Below are 24,885 nucleotides of genomic sequence, written 5' to 3'. Positions count from 1 at the left end.
GATTTATAATTCCCGGAGAATTCCAAAATGATAAGTTCCTTGTTTGAAAACTTTATTCTCAAATAATATATGCATAGTTTATCCCTTCATTACTTTTAGATAACATACTACACAGTAAAATTTTATAATTGATATGAATTTGAATATGTAGCTAAAAACAGAATAGCTGAATTCTAGTTGAAATTATTCCTTCAAAACAAAATAATAATTACCAAGAAAACGATACAAATTTATTAATAATCAGCACAAATGAATCTATTTCAAGTAGTTCGGATGATTCTTTATTGTTGTTTTACGAATAATAGATACAGAAATATATACTGTTCTATAAAGAAGAACAATATTCTATAACTACATATTATACAGTTCTGTGCATATTCTGAATTCTTATTTATTCATTGGAATGACGAAAGCAATGCTGATTTCACTTTAATTTGTAATGAATTGACGACAGAAAAAATTATTTTACCGTAATACACACAATCTGTAACAGCAAGTGATCATGAAATTCGAAGTTATGTTGTTGGTTATAGAAAGGTAAAAATTATTGAGAAATTGTTCTTCAAATGCTTGGCGTGTTCTGCTTCAATGTTTGGCATGTTCTGGTTAGTTTTTTCAAGAAGTTCTACCTTTTCCTTAGGGAAATTTTGCATCTTATTTGCTGCTTATGAAATGGCGTCCGTCTTTGCCAATGGCTTTGTGGGAACTAATGTCCGATATTTTCAGTCTCCCGCTAGATGGCGTACTCGAGCGTTGCGATCGCGAATACTTTTATTATTTTTATGCTAGTGAGAACCAAAACAATATGGAAATGAGTGAGGGAAAACTGGATCCTACCACGTGATTTCCCGGCCAATAAAAATGTAGCGTTAAACGTTTAACGCAACCTTGTTGGAAGTCGCATAGGAAGTATAACTTCAAAAAGCGGTAGCTCAAGTTTCGGCATACCTAATTTGACAGTTTTATTTTTGCTTTCACTTTAAATATAACGCATCCAATCCATAACTGTTAAAAGTGTAACTATACAGTTTTTAATTCGAACTAAGTGGTGGTGAATGAAATAAAGCAAACAATTATTACCCAGCCCCACCAAAAAATGCTATAAAAATAGTTTGGCTACCAGTTTTGTCATTTTTTACTCTGATTACCGACACCCTGAGAATGTACATATGACTCGCCCGTCCCGATGAAGTTGCCAAACTTATTAAATGCGCCAATGATGATATGAATAGACATCATCATGGTTTTATAAACAAGCCTACCAAATTTAGTTTATCTCGCACGATGTTGGTGTTGGGATTATTTTTTCCTTCATTGTACATAAAAAAAAATATTTTCCACGATGTACACTGAAGACTTCAGAATTTTATTTTAAAAGTGTCACCTCAATTCAAAAAAAGTTAGCCCAAATGCATACATATATTCAGTGAGAAAGCGATGAGAGCTCGGATTGAGAAGTGATTATAGAGATTAGCTACGGGGGTTGTCGAGTGCAATGGCCGAGCCTCCTAATGTACGATAGAAAAGTATATAATTTTCATTCCAATTTATACCGGAGACTCCGAATCAGTCGGGTTAAAGATTCGATTCTTATAGGATACAAAGTAAACGTTTAGGAATTATTGCATTACTAGCGTAAATATTTGAAGTATGCTATTATTTTAAATTAAAACATCTGAAGTTTTTAATCTACCACCTTCTTTAAAAATTATATATTATTAAGAATAGTTTAAGAACGTGTTGCAATAAGTGTAGAAAAAAGCTGAAATTTGTTGCAAATAAAGCGCCTACCCGGTTTTCGAAGATGCCGGTAAGTGCTGGTGGAAAGAATAAATTAACCGTGGCTAATTATTTGGATGTTAACAAGATATGTGCAATATTCTTTCTATGAGTATGTGAAAGAGCTTTGTTTCTGGCTTATGATGTCAGAGCAGACTTCAGCGACCACTGAATCCTAACTTCCATCGCTTATTCAAGGATGTCGAGAACGACTAATAATATAAAAACTAGCGGATAATAAACTAACACAATTCTCTTAAACGCGATTAATATATAGAAGCCTTTTCAGTTATTATTGAAAGTGGATGCGAGGTTTGGTTTGATTAGGCCTGGTAAGTTTACAAGTGTTCGCTCGTTAGAGTGTAGCTGGACGTCTGAGGTTTTAAGGCCCTTAGTTAACGTGTGCCGAATTTTCGACTCAAATACATATAATTTGCTATGTGAGTTATAGTGGTAGTTACAAAAATTACGAAATTACATAGATGAATTGAGTTTTGACCACTTCTAAGATGAGTTTTCGAACTGAAAGGAGACTACTTACCATCAACATCAAACTGCCTGCAATTTGTCTATGGAAAGAACTCCCCTAACCAATAAATCTGGGATCATCTGCAACTATGGAAATAAGAAATAGCGCATTTCAATGAGGGGAGAATCTCTCTCCCCTTATTCCCTTTCTCTCTCCGAGTCAAGCCAAAACCTGTCTTAAATATTAACCAGCACTCTTACTCGAAATCGTTAAGCCATAGTTACTACAGTTCCAGATTAATGGTGAGAAATTTTTTTCCATGTATGTGATCATTCCTCCATCGTAGATCTATGATGCAAGTATTGTGTACTACATACTCATGCGATATTGTTAACCCTTTGCGTAACAGCAAAATTTGATTCAAAATTTTATATAGGCAGCAGNGAAAGAATAAATTAACCGTGGCTAATTATTTGGATGTTAACAAGATATGTGCAATATTCTTTCTATGAGTATGTGAAAGAGCTTTGTTTCTGGCTTATGATGTCAGAGCAGACTTCAGCGACCACTGAATCCTAACTTCCATCGCTTATTCAAGGATGTCGAGAACGACTAATAATATAAAAACTAGCGGATAATAAACTAACACAATTCTCTTAAACGCGATTAATATATAGAAGCCTTTTCAGTTATTATTGAAAGTGGATGCGAGGTTTGGTTTGATTAGGCCTGGTAAGTTTACAAGTGTTCGCTCGTTAGAGTGTAGCTGGACGTCTGAGGTTTTAAGGCCCTTAGTTAACGTGTGCCGAATTTTCGACTCAAATACATATAATTTGCTATGTGAGTTATAGTGGTAGTTACAAAAATTACGAAATTACATAGATGAATTGAGTTTTGACCACTTCTAAGATGAGTTTTCGAACTGAAAGGAGACTACTTACCATCAACATCAAACTGCCTGCAGTTTGTCTATGGAAAGAACTCCCCTAACCAATAAATCTGGGATCATCTGCAACTATGGAAATAAGAAATAGCGCATTTCAATGAGGGGAGAATCTCTCTCCCCTTATTCCCTTTCTCTCCCCGAGTCAAGCCAAAACCTGTCTTTATTAACCAGCACTCTTACTCGAAATCATTAAGCCATAGTCACCACAGTTCCAGATTAATGGTGATGATTTTTTTTCCATAGACAGACTATATGTGATCATTCCTCCATTGTAGATCTATGATGCAAGTATTGTGTACTACATACTCATGCGCTATTGTTACCCCTTTGCGTAACAGCAAAATTTGGTTCAAAATTTCATATAGGCAGCAACTAGTATCGTAGACCATGAATTAATTTTAAGTAAAGAGATATTGTTGAGCTAAATGCTGTTTAACCCCTTGGGGACGGACGATTCATAAAAGCATTCGTACAAAATCAGAATGTACATAAATAAAAAACGGTAACTGAAATGTAGAAGTTGCTAATGTGATAGATTTACTTTGCTTTTACTTTAATTATTGTTAGTTTAATCGTTTAAATAATCAATGTTAGTTCAAAGCATAACTAAAGAATTTTATTTTGAACTAAGTAATGGTGAATTAAATATATCAAACAATTATAACCCTGCCCACAAATAAACTGCTAAAGAATTACTTTGATTACCAGTTTTATCTTTTTGCCCTGATTGATACGAATTTATGCTGGCACGTATTTGTGACAGTCGGCGCGAAAGGGTTAATGGTTACTAAAATACAGTGGACGAGGATGTTAAGAAGCAAATAGTTTCAAATTTTTGGAGGTTTGTGATACTTTTTTGATACTTTCTTGCTCCCCGACAAGTAATACTATGCCGGAAAGGTCTAACGGATTAACGTTTTAAAAACAGAAAGTAGAAATTCATGCTGTTGTGATTCACGGAACAAGACAATATGAAAGTATTCTGTAAGCGGATAACGAAGAATTGTAGAAGCGAAACTAGGGGCTTATTTTATCAGAGATTCGGTATTGATTTCGCTAAAAAGTGATTTCTGACGGAAAATATTTTTCGTAGGGTTGCATATTTCGGAAATAATTTTTTTTTATGTACCTATCGTTGAAAAGCCGACCCAATTTTGAGTTTCTGGGTACCAATGTTCCAGTAGACAAGGGAACTCAAGGATTAGGTATTGAGAGAAATTTTGTCTTTTTGATGAAACTTACCCGCATTTGCGTTTACTGGGAGAGGAAAACCACGAAAGCCTCCACCGGTTAGTCTAACGGCAAGAGTACTCTAACCCATGATCCCTCTATCACAGTTGATATTTTACGTCATCACTGTGGTCGGTGCGATCCAGGTGCGGAATTCGCATCGACCAGCCATCGCTTAGATCCCGGTTCACCTAATTGGGAGGTATACGCTCTTTACTCTGAGCCAGCACGACTCAGGAAGTGACAATTTGGCATAACACTTGAGTATCAAAATCTGAGAAAAATAATAGCTGGTTTCAAGAGGTGCGATTAGCTTAACGCTGTTTTCCGAACCTCTGTTCCCAAGGTAAATAAAAAAATACTTGAAGCAATGCGATGATTTTAAACTATATATATATAATCTTGCCGTTAAGAATTATCTGGGCTATAGAACAGGCAAGCAACTTAAACATTTAAAAAGTAATTAAACTTTTTTAAAAATCACCAATTTGCGAAATTTTTTCACCTAATTGAAAGTTATCAAAATCACTGCTTTATTCTCAGCTTTTTCAAATTTTTATAAGCTCAGGTAATGCAGCATTAGAGTAAGTTTTTAAGTATTAAAAACTTAGACCACAAACGCTTTTCTTTTTCACATAACTGAGGCTTTTTTCCATCTTGACGCTTTGCTCCATTTTTAAAATTGGGTATAGACAACGCTGGCTTTAGGTAGGCTAAACTTGACCAAACAATCATGAATAACAATTGCAAACTCACAGTAGTTATAACAGTAGCATATTAGTCGCAAAAACGCATCATTTCATATACCGATGGAGCCTTCGAAGAACCTCGTTTTTTAACTCTAGGAAGAACGCTGTAATGAAATACGAGTATAAAATAACCAAATATGTGTTTGACGCGGAGAGAATGTATAAGACCATTTATCAATGTTCTACTATTTAATGCAATGAGAAATACTTAAGACAAATTCATTCATTTCCTAAATTACGCTAGGAAAACAAAAACTGAATTTATATCTTGGCTACCTGCAGTGCTGCACGAAAAGGAAGATCACTAAATTACTTGGGTTCAGACTAGAGTTGGCCAAAAATGTAATAGATTACATTTTTCAGTTACAGTAATCAATTACTTGTAATCATGATTACAACTCCCCATTATTTTGATTACAACAGTAATTACGATTACATTAATCGATTACAGTAATCAATAACTTGATTACAATTCACCAAATAATTTGATTACAACTGTAATCGCGATTCCAAGTAATCATGATTACTTATAATCAGAACAAAAACGATTACTGGTAATTATGATTACAAGTAATTAAAATATAATCGTGATTACAAGTAGTCGTGATTACATGTAATCAAAATATATGATTTAATGATAAATTTTGATAATGTTGCGAGACCGTAAAGGAATAGCTGACAACCCAAAAGTCTCCGTTTCTCACTATATTTAATGTGGTAGTAAAGAGTAAATTAAAGCAAACTTAACTTATTCAATTTTGTTAGCACTCTAAACTTTCTCAACGCACAATTAGGTAGACCTTATACTTATTTTTTTCATAAAAACGTGTATGTTATTAGTTCACTATTATACACAGTACAAATATATAAAACTTGTGTGATAATGTTAGCAAATATTATATTAAACATTATATTCGTTTCATATATTAAAAAATGTAAGTATTAATTAAATATATTCGTTTAATTTGACGATAAAAACCATTGTTTATCATATATCTTTCACTTAATTTTAACCTAACCAATCCACCTTCTTCTTTTGATCTTTGAGCTGGGCACCTGAGCCGTGCAGTGGCCCCTATAGGATCCATCATGTTTATTTTGATAATTGTGGTAGGAATTTTAAGGTTAGCAGTCTATGTGGTGGCTGTTAGCGGGATTCAAGCACCTTGATTGAGTGAATATTAATAATGGAAATTATACGAAGCAGCTTGCTTTAAACTATGTGTGGCTCTAAATATAGTTCGATAGTCAACGTGGGGAAACAAGTTTTCAGTATTGTTGAATTTGATGCCATGGATAGATCTGTGATTAATTAGTATAATTTTTTTTGATAATTGTGATATGAGGCGTCGGATGTAAAGTGAGCAGCTATTGGTCTTAATTTTATATCTTTTTTGTAATTTTCAAAATTGAATGAACCAATCCACCTTAGTTTTGAATATGCTTTAATGTTATTTATCTCTAGTTTAGTAGTGGTAAATAAAATAAGGCAAATAATTATTTACCACGCCTTTTAACAAATTTACAATACAGAACTTCGTACTCCAGTTTTTCTTTTCTTTTCATCTTGATTATAGCCACTTTTCAAATGTCACTTACCTGGCTTATCCACTCAGTTCTTCAATTATAGAGACACAAAACTAAAATAAACGTTAAAATGTGAAACATTAAAGTTACGTTAAATAAAGGAATCAACGTTATATGACGAAATGTAAGTCTATAAACTACAAAAAAAAGAAACAAAAAATTAAAATTTTTAATTTTTCAAGCTATTAGTTTCCGTTTCCTCCTTATAATTCACCTGAAAATTAGTAAAATTTCTGAACAGTCCCCTTAGGTACATAGCGTTCTAAATCAGCTTTATTTACTTCCTTTTCTGAAAATAGAAAAATTTTGTTTACAGCTCTAGTCAATTAAAGAAATATTTACAATCCGTGGGTTGTTTTAAAGTTCATCGAAACGACAGTAATACCGTGAGAGTTTCATTTTAGAGTGAACCACGATCCTGGAACCACAGATCACTACTGAAATCTCCCCCTCAACTATTGACTGTAAATACTAAAGACCTCTCTAATCATTAACAGGAATTTTCTAGAAAAATGCTTCGTCTATCCGGTCTCCGAAAGAAATTTACTTACTTGGAGATAAAATTAATTGTTTACTTAGATCGATGCATTTAGGTTTTTTTTTTTCTTTATCAAGTTAAGATTAATGCTTTTAAAATTGTCACTAAGTCAAAAATATCAATTATTCCCTTAAATTAGAAAACAACAGCTTATTCAACAATAGGAACCCCATAAGCGATGATTCCCTATAGCCAAAATCTTTTATCTAAAATCTATTAAAAGATATTTTTTGCATACTGCGGTAGTGTTGCTGGAAACAGTAATTGCAGTAGTATAACGTGCAAAATAATAATAAAAAAGGGATGGCACTAAATAACTTTTGATCTAATAATCAGATTTTCACTTTCTAGAACCCAATGATTCAGGTTTCTGACCCAAAAAATGTAAAAGGCAGACGAAATTCAGGAGATAGGGTCTTCATAGTTTGGTCTGAAGAACGGCTTAAAGTTGAGATCCCTTAATGTTATTTTTTGTTTATTTCGAAATTTCTCGAGAACTTTTTAAAGAATTCAAAAACTTTTTACAAACAATTATAAAAATCATTTATCCAAAGCTCATTTCATACGAAAAATAACTTTTAATAAGTTTTTATTATTTTATTTCATTATTGTCGAAAAATTTATGAATTTTACAATTATACAGTATACAATTTTTCTGCATCATTTTAAAGAATGCAAATTTACATGGCAATGAATAGCGGCGAGTCGAATAGTTCCAAAAAAAAAAAAAAAAGAGTTGTATAAAAGTATTTAGGGAGCTGCGTTTTTATAATATAATTATGCTCAAAAAGTTTTCCATTTGCTTAAAGATCTCGAGATATGGTCCCAATAATTTATATAATATAGAATTATATGGAATAATAAAAGTAAGGGATTCAAACTTTCGACCTCCCCCTTGACCAAACTATTGGGACCATCTTTCCCATATTTTGGTTACCCCCATTACTTTTGGGGTCAGAAATTCGAATCCGTTGAAAAAAAATCTGTCATCTGAACTGGCAAAGTTATAAATTAAAATGACATCTTCTCAATTTTGTAAATGTTGTCATATCTAACCTAAGATCGTCTAACACATGATCCGCCAAACTCTGAGGATATTTTTCGTCATCCCTGTGGCCGGTGCGAGCAGGGTACAGAATTTGTTTCGCTTAACAATTGCTGGGATTCGAACCCGGTTCACCTCATTGAAAGATAAACACTTTCTGAGCCACCCCGACTCTGCAGTAGTCATTGACAACTCTTTTCGTTGGAAAAATTTAATGAACAAATGGAAGAACAAAATGTGTTACGGACTATGAAGGTAAAAACGTAATCGATCGTATATTGTTCAACTGCTGACCAAAAAGACAGGACAGTGAAAAAGTTCCTATCCCTATATTTCTTCTCACCTTTAAAAAAATGGAAAAAATAAAGAGGTTTATCAGGTTGAAAATGCATGTAACCAACTGAGCGACAGCAAGATTGATAACCGATCGAGTGAGTACTCATTTTATTTTATTTTATAACCGTCGTTGAACAGCCGACCTAATTTTATGGGCTTACGACTACTGATATTCTACTCCACCGCCTTGCAATTTTGAACCCAATCCAGAAGACAAGGGATATCCTGGATCGAGTATCGGGAGAAATTTGCCTTCGTGTTAAGGACTTTTTGATGGAGCTAACCCGCATTTGCGTTACATGGAGAAGAAGAACATGAGAAACTCCCACGGCAAGGGGACTCTAACCCATGATCTGTCTACCACTGAGGATATTTCATGTCAGCACTGTGGTCAGAGCAAGCCGGATGCGGAATTCGTATCGACAGGGATTTGAACCCGGTTCGCCTCACTGGAAGGCGAATGCTCTATCCCCTGAGCCATCGCGGCTCGGTGAGTGCTCATTGCCCAATCCCTTTTGACTGAAATATCCGAAGAACGAGAAGCAAGAATGGAAACTGATCAAGAACGCGCATCCCTGTTCAGGCAGCGTCAATACGCTGATTTGAATCTCACGATAATCCAACTTATAATTATAGTCTCCACCCAAGTGTCGGCATTGGAAAATTAGATTAATAATATGTATTGTTTTGCTGAGCCCTCAAAATTATGAATAAAACAGATGGATCTAGCTGTGCGGTAGAGAAAGTAAAACTATCATTCAATTCATTATCAACTATGATATCAGGTCAAGCAAATCAATCCAGGGTTAAAAAGAAGATAAAGACTTGCTGGTTCATTTCTTACTCATTGCTGAAGCTACCATTCCGTACCTCATGACGTCACGCTCTACACAGATCTCGAAAACCACAACTAAAGGGATATGAAAACTTTGCAAACAAATTATTTCTGTTCAAAAATAACGTAGGGTTAACTAACCGGTGAAGGAACACTTAAGCTTCGCTTGCCTTTTAAAAAATCATATTAATTTCAAAATTCGTAATTTTAGTTAAATGACAGTGTTGTTAGTAATTTCAAATTATGTAAAGAAAATTGTAGAGAACTTACACAATATTGTTTTAAAGTTTTGGGGGTTCAAATAACAAGTAGTGAGAAGACCAAGTGAAGGAACACCCATTAAAGGAACACTTAATTTTGGTTATTTTTTAATACTCTTTATGAATTTATAAGACATATAAATATTTAAAAACAAGCCTATTCCTGAAATTATAACATACAAATACTTGGAAAATGTTAATTTTTTTTTAAATCATGAATTGAAAATTGTCAACAGTAATTGTAAAGTGTCAACATATTAACACATACTGTTCATTCACTGGGAAATCTATGCCCAGTAAAGGAACATGCCGGTTCCTTCACTAGATAGAAGTTGTTTTTCGTATTTTTAACATACTTTTGATGAGGAACATCACTAAAGGTACAAGAAAATTAAAGTTTATCTTTCATTTTCATTAACTTAGAAAAAAACTCAGTAAAGGAACACTTGTTCCTTTACTGGTTTTTCATCGTTTGGTGATCCAGTGAATAAACACCCCCTTTTCTCAGTACTTTATTATGTTATGATGCTTAAAAAATTGAAACATAACTTCAATAACTATATTTTGAATTCTCTTTTTCACAGTGAGAAAAATAAAACTATTACATGCAATTAATTTCACTTCAAACATATAAATACAAATACTCACCTTATAATTGTATCAAAGAAACAAGGTGTTGCAGAGATAATAACAAATTCAAAATTTTTTCCAGAGAAGTCTATTTGACCAGGAAATCCAGAACATTGCTAGATGACTTCCTATTGTTTGGCAGTAAGCTATTGTTACCAATCAATCTAAAGAAAAACGTTCAAATTCTTATTTTTAATCAATATATATGAATTGTTCCTTCACTGGTTGGTTTACCCTATTCATACATTTTCTTGGCATTAATTCATAGTATAATTTCATGGTATTAAAAAAACATTTTAAAGTTAGAAACATTTCTCAGTGGTTGTCATTGTTCCATTATTGTTTTTTAATTTCTTCGTTTGCTGTTAAATAAAGGAAAGCATATAAAGGCACTTTTGTAGTTACATATTGTTCGATAACAATAGTTTATTAATTGGGATGTCTAATTTTAATACATTTTCATATATTTATACAGTATTACTAAGGAACAAAAACCTTAAATGTTAATTAATAAAAAAATAATCCTCGAACACATAATAAGGGAAATATTACACTTATTTAAAATTAAGGCATTATAATATAAAACACACAGATATTTTAAAAAAGTGAAAACAAAAAATGCATTTAGAAACTGGAAGAATTTTTAACCATTAATAACTTTTATTTTTGAAGCTCGGGATTTTATTATTTTATTTATTTATTTATTTTTTTGACTTATTATTACATTTATTACATTATTATATGTAATCATTATTTATTACATTTTTTCTTCTTTTCTGTTCAAAGTTACGAGACGGTATCGATTTCAATGGTTAATAAAAGTTCTTAAGCGTCTAAACGAAAAATATAATGCTTTTTTATTCATATAAATTCTTCTAGTACATTTTATAATTCATTTGGTATCACCTTTATATTTTCTGAGGTAAAACATGGAAAATTGTTTTCTCAATTTGGGTTTTATGATAATTTCTGCCGGTCACTATCAGATGAGAAGAAAATTGCATTAAAATAAAAATTATGGAAACAATGAATGGCGTTGAAATAAGTTTAAAAAAAGTTACATACGAAACAATTTATTTTTAAAGCGAGAAGTTCATGCTAAGCCGTCGTGACGTCACTGACTGAAATCAGAAGCTCGGAGCTGCACGAGTTTCTTCAAAGGTGCGACCTAGCCCTTTTATTCATTCTTTAGCCCTGAAACCAATCAAAAAATCCATCGGCAAATATATGGCAGTACAATTCATGTTTCCAAATTACTTCATTTACAACATTCAAAGTGGAAAGACAGATTTAGCATCGTACTGAATCACTTCTACAACTGCCTGACGCTGATCAAATATTTCTTAATATATGTAAAAATTATTTTCATTCTGATATGCGTAGTTTCCTTTAAAAAATTTCAGACTGGAGGTGTTGCAACGAGGCCTGGTTGCAGCTATATAATCTATAAAAAAAGTAAATCACAGCAGTAAAAGAAAAAAAACATGTTACTTTATATCTCCAAAATAATCTATTAATTTTTCATTTTAAGAGCATAATTATTTAGATATAACTGATAGGCTTTATAATATTCCGCATCCTCCATATTCTTTATTAACTGATGCGAAATGCAAAACATTTTCTTCGGTTCTCTATGGTTTTCAGCTTTGTGAGAAAAAAAAATTTATTTTGGGAGTTATCCGATAATAATTATTTTGCTAAAATAGATAGATGGGATAGGTAATAAGTAATTCAACGGTGATTTATAAAGTTTTTACGTTCGACTCAACTGGGAAAAATTTTAAAAGTGGTAGGACAATAATTAAAAAAATGTTTTCACTAATTCCTATCTACACCAAGTACTTTATGTTATAACCATCGTTGCACAGTTGCTCCAATTATAATTATTATTATTTTTTTGTTGAACTTTGGCAGTTCAACTTCGGAGTTTTTAGCTGAACTTTGGAAGAAAAAAATCAAAGTTCAACTCTGCAGCCTTGTAATTTTGAACTGAATACAGAAGACAAGGGAACTCCTGGATCAAGTTTTGGTAGAAAGTTGCATTCGTGGAGGACTTTTTGATGGAACTTACCCGTATTTGCGTTGCACGGAGAGGAAAACTACTAAAACCTCCCACGGTTAACCTAACGACAGGGGAACTCTAATCTATAATCCGTCTACCACTGAGGTTATTTTACTTCAACACTGTCGTCGGTGCGAGCCGGGTGCTGAATTCGTATCGACCAGCCATTGCTGGGATCGAACCAGAGGCCCCTTATTGGGAGGCGAGTGCTCTTTCCCTAGGGCCATCACGATTCCAACAAAAAGTATTTGTAAATTCCTGTAAAAATCGGTGTTAAAACCAGCCATTTTAAAGGGATCGAATTGTCTTGCCGTTCACCCATACGCTCTAGGTAGCGGGTTCGAATCTTGAAGTAAATTTGACTGCATCTTTGTGGTGCCTTTCCTTAACTTGAACAATCTGTTTTTTTCTGAACAAAGGCTAATGAGCCTGCATGAGTCATATTTAATAATAAATAAAAATATATAACTAAAGTGAAAGCCTCGTGAACATTTTTTACCACTTTTTAAATTTGACTTTGATGAGGCCACCCTGCCTTTGAGTTGACATGCTTTTCACAATTTAAAAATAATAACATTATTAAAAAAACGGATTAAATCATTTAAAATGTACGGGTGTAACTGATTATTTACCAACTTAAAATTGAATGCCAGGATTGTATGACATATTTTAATTGCTTCTTTTTACAAATAATGTGCATAATAATACGTAGTATATTAAGATGCCCAGTTTTAACAATTAGATTATGAGTGACAGTCAGGGCTGAAAGTAAAACGAAAAAATAAATAAATAAATAAAAAAAATAACAAAACCATTTCAATTGGATAACCATTTCATTTACTTCTACGGAACAAAATGAGCTCTTACTTTTCGTTATTTTATATTATTGATCACTATTCGGGTTAAAAAACAGATTTATGTATATAAGAATTAAAAAATATTAGTATCATGAATATTTCAATTTTTCCGGAAATTATGCTGTAGTCATTTTATTTCCCATTTTTTCTCAGAAAATTTATATATAATATATTTCTTTCATAAATTAGCAGTCTGTTATGGATATGTTAACTGATGTTCAGTTTTCTCAGTCATTGAGGTCCACTGGTAGAACTAATGTTTCATACGTACAGATTTTTGTTCAATTATTCTTAAGTCTTGATGCTAATTTCTAAAAGCATCTGTTTGACAGCGTCAATCAGTGATCTATTGCAATATTCATCTCAGATTTTTTTTAAGAAAATAATTCCTTTGTAATTTTATTTGCTGCTTTTTTATAAGTAACAAAATATTAAATAATAAGTTTTAGGACGAGTCCACATGACATGGGGGTAGTGTGGACGAAAACAACTTTAACAAATATTAAAAAAAGCTTGTTTAAAAAAGTGTCAATGGCTCTCATTCTTATAAGAGTTTCAAAAGAACCGAGAGTTTTTCTTTTTAAATTATTTGAGACGTATTTCATCACGAGTTATGCACGTTTTAAGAAAAAGTATTTATAAAACGCACAATAAAGATTACTTAATATCCAATTCTGTTTTCTGATAACAGTTTTTGAATGAGAAAGATTTGATAAGTTGCTTAGTTGCATACTTTGATAAGAAAAATAACAACTTTCCATGTTAAGAGTTAACAATTGAAGACAAATTCACGTGTTTGATAAAATTATTACAAAAATGATATTGCGTTGCATCTTTACCGCGACTTATAGTTCAGTTTTTATCAGGAACGTTATGTAAAAAAGGAGCAATTTCTTTTTTTTTTCTCGACATGTTATTAGTTTATTAGAATGCTATAATTCTCCACAGCAATATCTAGTTTGTATTTCAATGAAACTGTTTTTAACAACTGCCAATGTATCAAATATGACTATTTATACAAGGCGGACAACTTTCAGCGCTTTTATGGAAAACTTTATTCTAGTGGTAGCTAAATATATTTAATGTATTACTTTTTATTTATTTCAACTTTTTCTTCCACACAAATGATTTAAAAGTTCATTTGCAATGCCACATTGCTCCACCTCTCTCGAGGTCTCATCGCTTTTGAAATATTGGCAAAATTAACAAAAATTCTAAAAGCTTTGGCTGTTAGATGTCTACCATTCTATAAAATATTTTTTAAAAAGCGTAGAAGTTGACAAGCCTGCTCAAGATAAGGCAGTGTAATTAGAAATTCTAAAAGCCTTAGTTTTTAATTTTTCTACCTCATTATAAAATATTTTGCAGAAAGCGTAGCAGTAATGATGTAGTGTAGAAATCGGAGTTAAGAAGAGTTTTGAGCAAAAGGAGTTAGAGTCACTAAAAACATTTTGACTCCGACTTCAGTTATAGTTTGAATTTGCGACAAAATAAAGGTGAAAAATCTGACAAACAGAGCTATAAATTTTATTTATGGGCTGTATGCATTAATAAATATTGAGATACTTTCTATTTTATTGACATNTTGAGAAAAAAAATTCCCTGACTTTTCCAGGTATATCAGGTAAATTTCAATGAAAATCAATACCATATTTTATCTATACTATGAAATTTTTCATCAGAAAATTTTGATTCTTTTATTTGTAATGCCAAGTATTAGATATTCTATGTAAAATAAATATTATTATCTGAGGAAGGAAGCATTTCAGTTTGTCTAAAATGTGAAATTATAACAATAAATAATTGTAATAGATGTTGGAATTATTTAACTGGAATCTCAACAACTGAGTAGTGTTACTGGCAATTTTAAGACTGGTTTTTTTTTTCAGGTATAATGAAGGAATTTTCCAGGTTTTTGTAAAAAAATTTCAACTTTCCCTGAGTATGAGTGATTTTTGGAGTTGAAATAAAATTCCCTGAAAATTCCAGGTTTTCCCTGTGCTCCCTGCCCCTTGGGAACCCTGTTATAAAAAGAAATAAATATTATTTTCACTATGTGAACGAATGGAAGACAATATATTTTTACAATGTCAAATATTGTATCATTACGTTCATTGTTAACAGTGATATAACATAAATACAAAGTGATGCTACCTGTGGGATGAAAATTAATTTAAGTGTCTAATGTGAGAATAACATGTTCTTCCATTAATTTCTTTAATTATAGCTGCATGGAAAATAATTTCCATTCAATGTATTTTTAATAATTTATTTTAACACTCTATTATGAATTTATATTATTTAAATTATTTCAATGAAAGTTCTAAATCGAAGAATATTATCATGATCCACAAAAGCAAAAATAAAATTCCAGCCAGAATGAATTTTAAATAATAGGACAATTAGGAAAAAATTAGAGAAACACAGAAAAATATCTATATTTGTAAAGAATGCTTTTGTGAGAGTAAAAAAATTAAAGCAAATTGTAAAAGAACTACCTTGCTGACTTAAGTTAAAAAGAGCATCCGAAAACTTTTCTAGAATCTGCACATCTTCTGAGTAGTGAGTTACCAACATCAAAAGTTCAGTCACATAACCAGCACATGATGATTTACTTAGTTTTAAATCCCAGCTTTCTTCTCCTAAAGAAAACATTAAAAAAGTTAGGTTAAAAGTTACTAATTTTAAAAATATTTTAAAGCATTAATGACCACAGTACCTTTTTGGAGACAGTTCAAAAATTACATCATGAAAACAGAACTATTTTTTTGGGCATAAATTTTACAGAAATTATTTGCAGGCGTTCACTTTTTTTCAGTTTTATAAACTGTTACTTTTAAATTTGAAAATAAATGAATGACAAACAATTAATAATGTAAAAATGCATGCAACATTGCTTCATAGAAAATGCAGCATTTTTAAGTCAAACTTAAAAGTAGTTTCACCAATGCCAAAAAAAAGGTTAATTTGCTCAACTATTTATGAACTAATTTAAACGAAATCAACAAATATTTAAGATAAGGCAATTATAAAAATTTATTTTTTGTAATTTCCCACACTTCCAGATTTTGGCATTTCTTATAGCAAATTTTCATTACAAAAGTACAAAGTAAGAATACTACACGCAATAGAGCACTGCGTTATGGCGTAAGTAATATAATACATATAAATAATTATAATCTCAAATAATTACAATTATATATAATTACTGTGCTTTAAAGCATAAGGATAATAATAAAATATGATCTGAAAATATAAACAGGAGGGGTAGAAATTTAGGCTTAATACCATTTTTATTTCTAGTCAATTAATTTCATATTTGTGCACCTATTCCTTCAATGTTAGATTTTGAATTGATACATTTATAAAAATCTATATATAAAAATTTTAAACAATATTTTGTTTTAGAATTAATATTTTAAATATCAATTAGTAAAAATTCTTCTTTTTTCAATAAAATAGAAAAAAACCTTGCAACAAATGCAACCATTAAATAATCCATTAAAAATATATATGAATGAAAATATATAATAAATGAAAATTTTAATCAATTAATCAAGTAAATTTCACTAACCAGTTAATTGCACAAAAGGCAGAAGTGCTCGTAAGTTTTCAGAAGTAGTCAAAACATTGACTACAGCAGGACGGCCGATAGGAGAGAAAATCATAGTATACATGTGGTGGAGTACAGAAACAATTTCTGGATCATCAGGTGCTTTTTTAACACCACCTAAAAATTTTAAAACAGTAACATGAGAAGCAAATCATGAAATTAATTTATTAAGCAAAACGAGACTTTAATTCAGTTTTGTATCACATCAGAAAAACATTTTAATGAGTGCAAAATTAGTACCAAAACAGTGCAGCTAAATTTTTGATTAAAGGAAGAACATAATCTAAGATACATTTTTTTCCCCTTTCAAATCAGTTCACTTCTCATATTCAATTTCCTACAGAAAAGGCTAGATGCATGATCAGAAAGTATTTTAATTGATCATTTAGTAGTTTGAAACTAGCATTAAAATAATGTTTCGTTTGATTTAGAAGTTGTATAAGTCCACATAATTGATGGCTGGGTTGCACGATGTGAAGATTCCACGAAATAACTCCATCAACTTTTCTTATTTAAATTGTAGTAGTGTAATGCACACATGTGTTACTCTCTTTTGAATATTATTATTAGTTTTTATAATAGACTATTGGTGAAGTTCTAACATGTCTAAAAATAATTCATTAATCCTTGCCATGCAAACCCATTTTTAATGCCAATCAATATTTCAAATGTTATGAAAATATTTCAGATTATTTGAAAGTGAAAGGATTTTAAATTTATATACATTTATCAATAAATAATGTATTTAACAAAACACACCGGTTGTAAACATGAAATTATTATTAACAACAATTTTAAAAAATGTTAGATCAAACTATTTCAAAAATAAAGATTAAAAATCAAAATTAATTTAAAAATTTAGTAAAGAATATTTAAAATCTTAGAGATGCATAAAAATAAATAATTAAAGATAGCCCACAGTATAAAAATATAAACTTGAATCATTTTTATCAAGAAATTGTCAAAAAATTAACTTTCAGTATTATTAATTACTATACCTCGTTCATGATAAGCCAGTAAGGAATCTACATATAATAAGGTTTGTAAATGATATGCGATTTGCATTCCTAAGTTTTGTGCAACACTTTCTTCAGCACCTTCTTCTCTAGTTTCATCCTATTAAAAAGATGAAATTTGGACATAAAGTATGAAAGAAATATATGTTGATGAAAATTGTAGATTAGAATAAAATCTAAATTTTTCCATAGTTTAAAAATTATAGTTTATTATGTCACTACAGTTTCACTAGCCAAAGCTAAAATTTGTAGATATGTGCAATCCACAATTAGCCTCCTTGCTCATTGTTTCATAAAAAAAATTAAACCAGTTTATTAAATTAAAAAAAACAATATGGGTTCATACTTGATCTTAAGATTTTATATTACTTTTTTTAATGATGTTGGTTTAATATATTAATCTTTATTTTTGTTGCTGCAGTTGTCTCTTAATCTTGTCATTGTATATTCACTTCTAAATACAAATTTTTCAAATGTGCACTTATTTAGATCTAAAAGAAAGAGTTATTCATCACTGAATTTCTTTAATTTTAAAGTCATTATTGATATATTTATAATTATAAATGACAAAAATAAATATATATATATATATATAGTGTTAAGCTTTCAGAAGTTCAAGGGACCGATAATAAAGAAAGTAAACAAGTATTTTTGATCATCCTATACCAGAAAATCAAGCTGTAGCAGTATGCTTGTAATTTCTATAGATTACTTAGGGTAATTGTTGCAACAAAAGCATAAAATAAACTTCGCTAAAATATTTATGTAAATACGAATATTTTGTTTTTAATAAAACACCAAATTTTTCGGTCACTAAACTTTTTGCTATAACTTTACAAATATTTATTAAAATATAACAAAACTCTTGGGGACCTTTCAAATTATTACAAAATTATTGCTTTAAAATTTGAAGAGAAAAAAATCATTAAACGCTTTGCAATATATGAGTATTTAAAGCAGTTCTCTTTTAATGAAATACTAATGAAAAAAAAGATTTGAATATCTTAAAAATTGAAGAAGTAAATTATTAATTAGTTTTTCTTTTTAATAAAAAAAATCTTAAAATTATGAGGCTTTTTTTCACAAATTTCAATTTTGCCTTATGAAACAAGACTTATTAAAAAATGACACCGACATTGAGGTGGATCGTCCCCCATAAAAATATGTTTTCTTTCACATGTAATTTGTTTCATCTACATTTATGTGTACGAATGATTATTGTAAAGAATTATCATTTGCTATTAAATTTTGTTTTATGATATAAAATGAAATGTGTGGAAAAACCCTTATTGGTTTGAACTATCTTTTAAAAATACACAAGTTACCTAGAAAAATACTTTAGACATTTTAAAATTTTTAAGATATACAAATTAGAATTTTTTCATTAGTTGCCAAATACGTTTCACTACAAAATTGAGTAAATTTTTGTTAAAATTTTTGTTAAATTTTTTTGCAAATTTTTTTGTTAAAATATAAAAGAACAACTTTAAATAATCATATCTTGTTCAGTTTTTAATAGTTTTTTTTAAGTTTTAAAACAAAAATTTGGAAATTATTTTTAAATTTCTTCAATTTTTTAAAAATTTTATAGAAGATTTTTAAAGTTACAGTAAAAAGTAATCTAATTTTTTTATACATATGTCCATATCTCTATAAATATTTAAACCAAGTTTCGATAGTTTATGCAGATATTGCAAACAACAGTTAAAGGAATCGATTTAAAATTAGGCAGTAGTTACAAGCCATTTATTATTTGGTTTTTTCTCCCATTTATGTCCCTAAGAAAGAGGGATATTGTGTGAATTTAGAAGGATAATTTTAAGTTATAGACTGAAAAAAAACTGAATAAAATACAATCCACCTTGCGCATATTGGTTCTGATTAAAAATAACTGGAAATTAATTCATTAATTTTAAAAATAATAATTAATTAAGTATAAACAAAATTCTAAAAAAAGTAAGCAAAATGTACATTGAAATAGCGGTGGATACTTGGGTTAAAATGCATATTCTGCCCGAATTAATAAAACTGATATAGATATATAAACAAATTTTCTCCTTATTCGCGACATTATAAATATTTCCAAAACATTGAATATCGTTATACAAGCGACATTGGATTGATTCGTTTTCTTTTTATTGCTTTTGTAACAGGGTTGCCTTTACCAGGAAGAATCAAAAATTGGCACTGTAAATTTAAAGAAAAAAAATTTATTTTACTGCGTTCTATCTAGTAAGATACATCTGTAAATCAAGGGATATGAATCAAGATATTAAAAATTACAATCTTAATTCTTAAAAAGTAAACAAAATAATAATAACAATAATTAAAGAAATAAGCCTTTAAAATATTCAACTGCCTTTTTGAACACTTCCCCCTACTTCTAAATTTTTATTTGTAACTGTCACCCTGAGTAACTCAGCTTTAAATTCTGTGAATTTTTTTTGATCTCTGTTGACAGTTAAAAAAATGTCATTGAATCTGAAAGCTGATGTTATTATAAAGTAAAGAGTAATTTCTTTATTATACAATGATGAATGCTTTTTAACATTTCTAGATATAGCGGTGGTCACAAATGTGTTAAATGATCGAGATTTTTCTTTTATGTGACCATATTTGTTTTTTGAATTTGTAAGGCTTGTTGGATCCCTGGGATGGGCATCAAGGGGTTAAGACAAGTTATAAACATTCATGGAGAATTAAATGTTCTTAGAGGAATGTATAAATGCTCATTATTACCTATTTTGCAGTATTAATAATTTAGAAATTTAATCGAATCGAGAAAAAAATAAGTTTACCAATACAATTTTTAAAGTTAAACAGAATAAAATTCGATCCCCGCATTAAGTTAACACACTGCTGACCGGTCACGAGTTAACTCGTATTTTCGTAGTCAAGGGTTGGTGACCGGTCATGAGTTAACTCGTGGTGACTATTTTAAAAAGTGGGCGTAATTTTCCTTACTTTTCAAGTTTTACTATTTAATTCCTTACCAATTTATTATAACTTTGTGTAATTCAACTTAAAGAAACATCAGTGTGACTTCTGCAGCTGCAGATTAGAAGACAAATAACTTATATTAGGCTGTAAAATATTATTTTAACCGGTGAACGCCCTGCGTCATATATTTAGGACAGTTCCTTTTTTCAAAGACATTCATTGAGGTGGGAAACTTATTTCAGTATTTTCATTTATCTGGGTGAATTAAAAGATTCTCAGATACCACAATGATTTAGTTATTTCTGACTAGATGTAGAAAAATAAGGAGCTAGTACTTTTTAATCTATCAAAGACTTTTTGAATGCCCTAACTGTAGAAAAACCAATTAATTTCGATAATATATTTTACCACTTTTTGTATCATTTCAATATATGTATTCGGGACAAAACGGGTTAAGCAGGTCTGTTAATTTTTTTTTTGCTAGTTGTTTACTGTTAGCTTGTTTTTTTTATGGTAATTAATTGATTTTTGGCATTAATTGTAATTTTTTTGTTAATAATTGTTTATATTTTTATGTTTATTTTTGTGAATTTTAATTTAATTGGTAAATTACTTCACAGTGAACTTCGTGATCGGTGGCGTGCCATAAATCGCACGCGCGCCATTGGTTCGCCATCCCTGTCATACGGCATTAAAAATTTTTAAAGTTTACTTATATTATTTTGCATCCATATCAGCTTTCAAAACAATAGCCGGGCACATGGGGTAATTTTCAGAAAAGTTGCCAGTCAGCAATGTGTTAGGAGAACACAAAATCTTAATAAAATAAAACAACTGAATTAAAATTGAATAAAGTTATAAATTATATTTTAAAAAATTATGCCCAAATGTTGCAATAAAATCAAAATTTCGAAATAAAAATAGTTTCGGAATTTAAAGTTTTTAAACTATTCTTTTTATCAGTTGATCTCATTCAAACAAAACATGACGTAAACAACCTTTTATAGAATCCCGTTCGTAATATCTCTCTGGTACTTCAGACCTTTCCGAATATTCGATTGCAAATCTAAAGGTCCACACAAAATTCTTATCAGAATTCGAACTTAACAGTCGGTCTGATAAAAAGACAAGCACTTCAACATTTTCATTAGTTCGAACATATTCGATGTGTGGTTCTCAGGGCTTGAATCCTAAATTTTCTACTTTAATGAAACGGAAATTAACGATATTTCGCTTCCTTCTCTTGAAAGTTTTGGAACACAAGGCTCGAATCCTTGTTCCAATTTGAGATTACCTAATAGCTTATAAAGTAGGATTTATTTTTTTCCACCTGTTTAAACAGTTGTAATTCTGTGATCACATTCAGTTGGCGCATTAAATATGAAACCGACGCTTGGCGATTACAACAACAGCTGTAATGAAAGAACCCCTATACTAAGCGACGAGGAGTCATCATGTTCATCCGGTTAGTAAATTATAAATTATTTACAATGTCACATATAGGGGTGCAAGCTGCGCCAAAATTTATAAAAGTGTGATAGTTTATTGAAAAATATTTTTAACCTTTTTTTAACGGCCTTTTAACCTTTTTCGTACTTAGTATGATGAAACCATTCTAGTCCACTTATTGTACCAGTCGTAAAAGAAGGTTAAATATTATAAAACAATTTGTTTACATAAAACATAGGCATGCATTCAAAAATCAATTATAGAAATACATTCTGAAATATTGAAAACTTGTTTTGATGGCGAGAATACGTTATTTAACTGGAAAAGAAATAAAAGTAAATCATTTTATTGCCACTTTAATTTTCGAGGCGCAGCGTGCACCACTGTAGATATCCATCGTAGTCAACATTTGCTGTTTTTGTATAAAACATTTCTTAGAGAATATAAAAAAAGTTGTGGTGACAATTTGAGATGCTGTTTTTAAGGTTAACATAAGCATAAAATGCAGAAGTTTATTTCACTAGTATCTAATAATATATGAAAATTATACTGTTCGAAATAGGCGTGGTTTTTTACACCTCTTTTGTTCTTAAATATCACATTACTACCTTGTAAATAAAATTTATATAGTTTTCATTATTCTATTATTCTTTTACTTAATTGTTACTTTATATTACTATAGATTACAATGTATATATACTGACAGCTATCGATATCTGAGATATCATAGCTGAAAACCTTTCCTGCTTTTGAAGAAAGCATTTCTTAGTGTTAGTAAAGTAACAATAGTGGAGACTCTTCTTTAGAGACTTTTTAAGATTATCATAAGCATAAAACGCAGAAGTAATTTCCCCTAGCACCTAATAATATTTAATAAGTATGTTGTTTTAAGTAAGCTTTGATTATAACATCTGTTGCTCTTAAATACAGTATTCCTACTTGATAAATATAATGTACATAGTTATCATTATTCCATTATCTTATTAATAATATTTCGCAATTCTTAAACAACGAGACAAATTGCATTATTTATTATAAACAGATATTGTTTACACTTTATTACAACATTACGTAAGCAAAGTATTTATCACACATAAAATTTTTAAGCTAATAAGTATCAGAGCTTCAATCTAGTTTTCTAAATGTTTATGTTTCAATGTATTATTCCCTGAATTGAAATTTTGATTTAAAGTTATTTTTCGCAACACTATATGTAAATGATTAATTAACTCATATGAAACGCTACTTCCTATAAAATATTATAGAATAACTGAAGTTATTCTAATTTTTTAAAAAATGCAGTTTACATTAAAAACTAATTTAGTTATTTTAAAGTTATAGAGAGCTATTGAATTTTGTTTGAAGTTTCCATTTAGTTGTGATTGTTTTGAATTGTTTGCTTACAGTTTTTTTCACAACTGTCAGGTTCTTAAATTGTTGGTAAAATTATCAAAAAATCTTGTCTATCACTCTATTTTGCTAAAAGCATAGTAGTTTGCAGCCTTGATGCTAGCTAAAGTAATAGTTGCATTGATAACTGTGAGCGGAATTCCTTGCATGGTTTTTAAGACTTCATCAACACCTATAATTATATCAAATAATTACTAAGTTTTATTGGGTATAACTATAAATAAAAATCTAATATCGATGTTGCAGCTATCGGTTTTTTTTATTAGCCGGAAAATCACATTGTAGGATCCAGTTTACCCAAATAAATTTTTATATTTATTTGGCTCAGCAAAAAATTAATGAAGGTGGGTTTTTTTCTGTAAAATATTTTTCTTACCCAAATTTAAAGGTAATATTTAATGCCTGTAATGTAAACCTGTAATATTTACATTTCTTTTCTACCTGCTATTATTACGTTTTCGATTGTGATTGGTTTCTAAATTAAGAGTTTAAAACAAAAAGAATTGCTTATTTATTATAACGCAATTATATATTATTACTCAGCATTTTAAGATAAACTTCTTTGAATCATTACCTTAACTAATGAAACATCTTACGATTCTTCTTAGTTTTTTTGTGTAAATTACATTCATATTTTATTATAAATTACTGTTAAAAAGACCTGTTAAATTATTAAGAACTTAAAGCTTCACATGTATAATGCCTTGCATGCATAAATTGTATTTAATATATCAGCCTATTTTGCAAGGGAAAATATTAAATTACTAGTGGGCTGCGCCCCCAGCTCGCTAACGCTCGCCAACCCCCGAAAATTGCTACGCAATCTTATATGGTTTGCTTCGCAAACCAAGCTCGCTTCGTTCGCTACTAATTTAGGTACATTGCAAATGCACAAAATTCTAAGAATTTAAAACAATCATTCAAATCCATATAACAACTTTTTTTTAAAAAAAAAATTGCATCTTTTAGTAAATACTAAGTCATTAAAATAAATTTGAATTCAAATAAATGACATGTAATTCGTTAAACCTATTAGAAATGTGCTATAGTATAAAATCTTAAGATAAAATTTCTAAAACTGATATCTCTTTAAAAAGGTTAAAATTTTGGCTATAATTAAGTCTATTAAAAATT

At 30.0% G+C, this 24,885-nt stretch overlaps 2 protein-coding genes across 2 annotated transcripts in view; one reads left to right on the top strand and one right to left on the bottom strand.

Moving 5' to 3' along the window:
* Positions 1-6,981: 6,981 nt before the first annotated feature.
* On the bottom strand, positions 6,982-18,070 carry LOC122271534 (protein virilizer homolog). Its single transcript, XM_043053175.2, has 4 exons — positions 17,935-18,070; positions 16,898-17,053; positions 15,822-15,965; positions 6,982-7,049 (listed from the first exon to the last, which is right to left on the bottom strand). Exons 1-4 carry the CDS (start codon positions 17,999-18,001, stop codon positions 6,982-6,984), a joined length of 435 nt encoding a protein of 144 aa, XP_042909109.2. The 5' UTR covers positions 18,002-18,070.
* A 3,969-nt stretch (positions 18,071-22,039) lies between these two features.
* LOC107447482 (uncharacterized) overlaps positions 22,040-24,885 on the top strand; it is an 84,481-nt gene continuing 81,635 nt past the window's right edge. Inside the window, exon 1 of the mRNA XM_071181641.1 lies at positions 22,040-22,357. Within this exon, the coding sequence (XP_071037742.1) occupies positions 22,273-22,357 (85 nt within the window). The 5' untranslated portion in view covers positions 22,040-22,272. The remainder of the gene's footprint in view (positions 22,358-24,885) is intronic.

Source organism: Parasteatoda tepidariorum, chromosome 6 (genome assembly GCF_043381705.1).
Source record: "Parasteatoda tepidariorum isolate YZ-2023 chromosome 6, CAS_Ptep_4.0, whole genome shotgun sequence".
Lineage (NCBI taxonomy): Eukaryota > Metazoa > Arthropoda > Arachnida > Araneae > Theridiidae > Parasteatoda > Parasteatoda tepidariorum.
Note: the sequence above shows the minus strand (reverse complement) of the source record. Positions and strands in the feature narration are given on the sequence as shown.

Excerpts from the sequence above, each read along its gene's own strand:
- LOC122271534 (XM_043053175.2), bottom strand. The coding sequence starts at position 18,001 with ATGCAAATCGCATATCATTTACAAACCTTATTATATGTAGATTCCTTA. Across the intron at positions 15,966-16,897 it reads GCCTTTTGTGCAATTAACTG|GAGAAGAAAGCTGGGATTTA; the intron begins GTTAGTGAAATT and ends TGTTTTCTTTAG. Across the intron at positions 7,050-15,821 it reads TTTTAACTTAAGTCAGCAAG|AAAAGGAAGTAAATAAAGCT; the intron begins GTAGTTCTTTTA and ends TTCTATTTTCAG.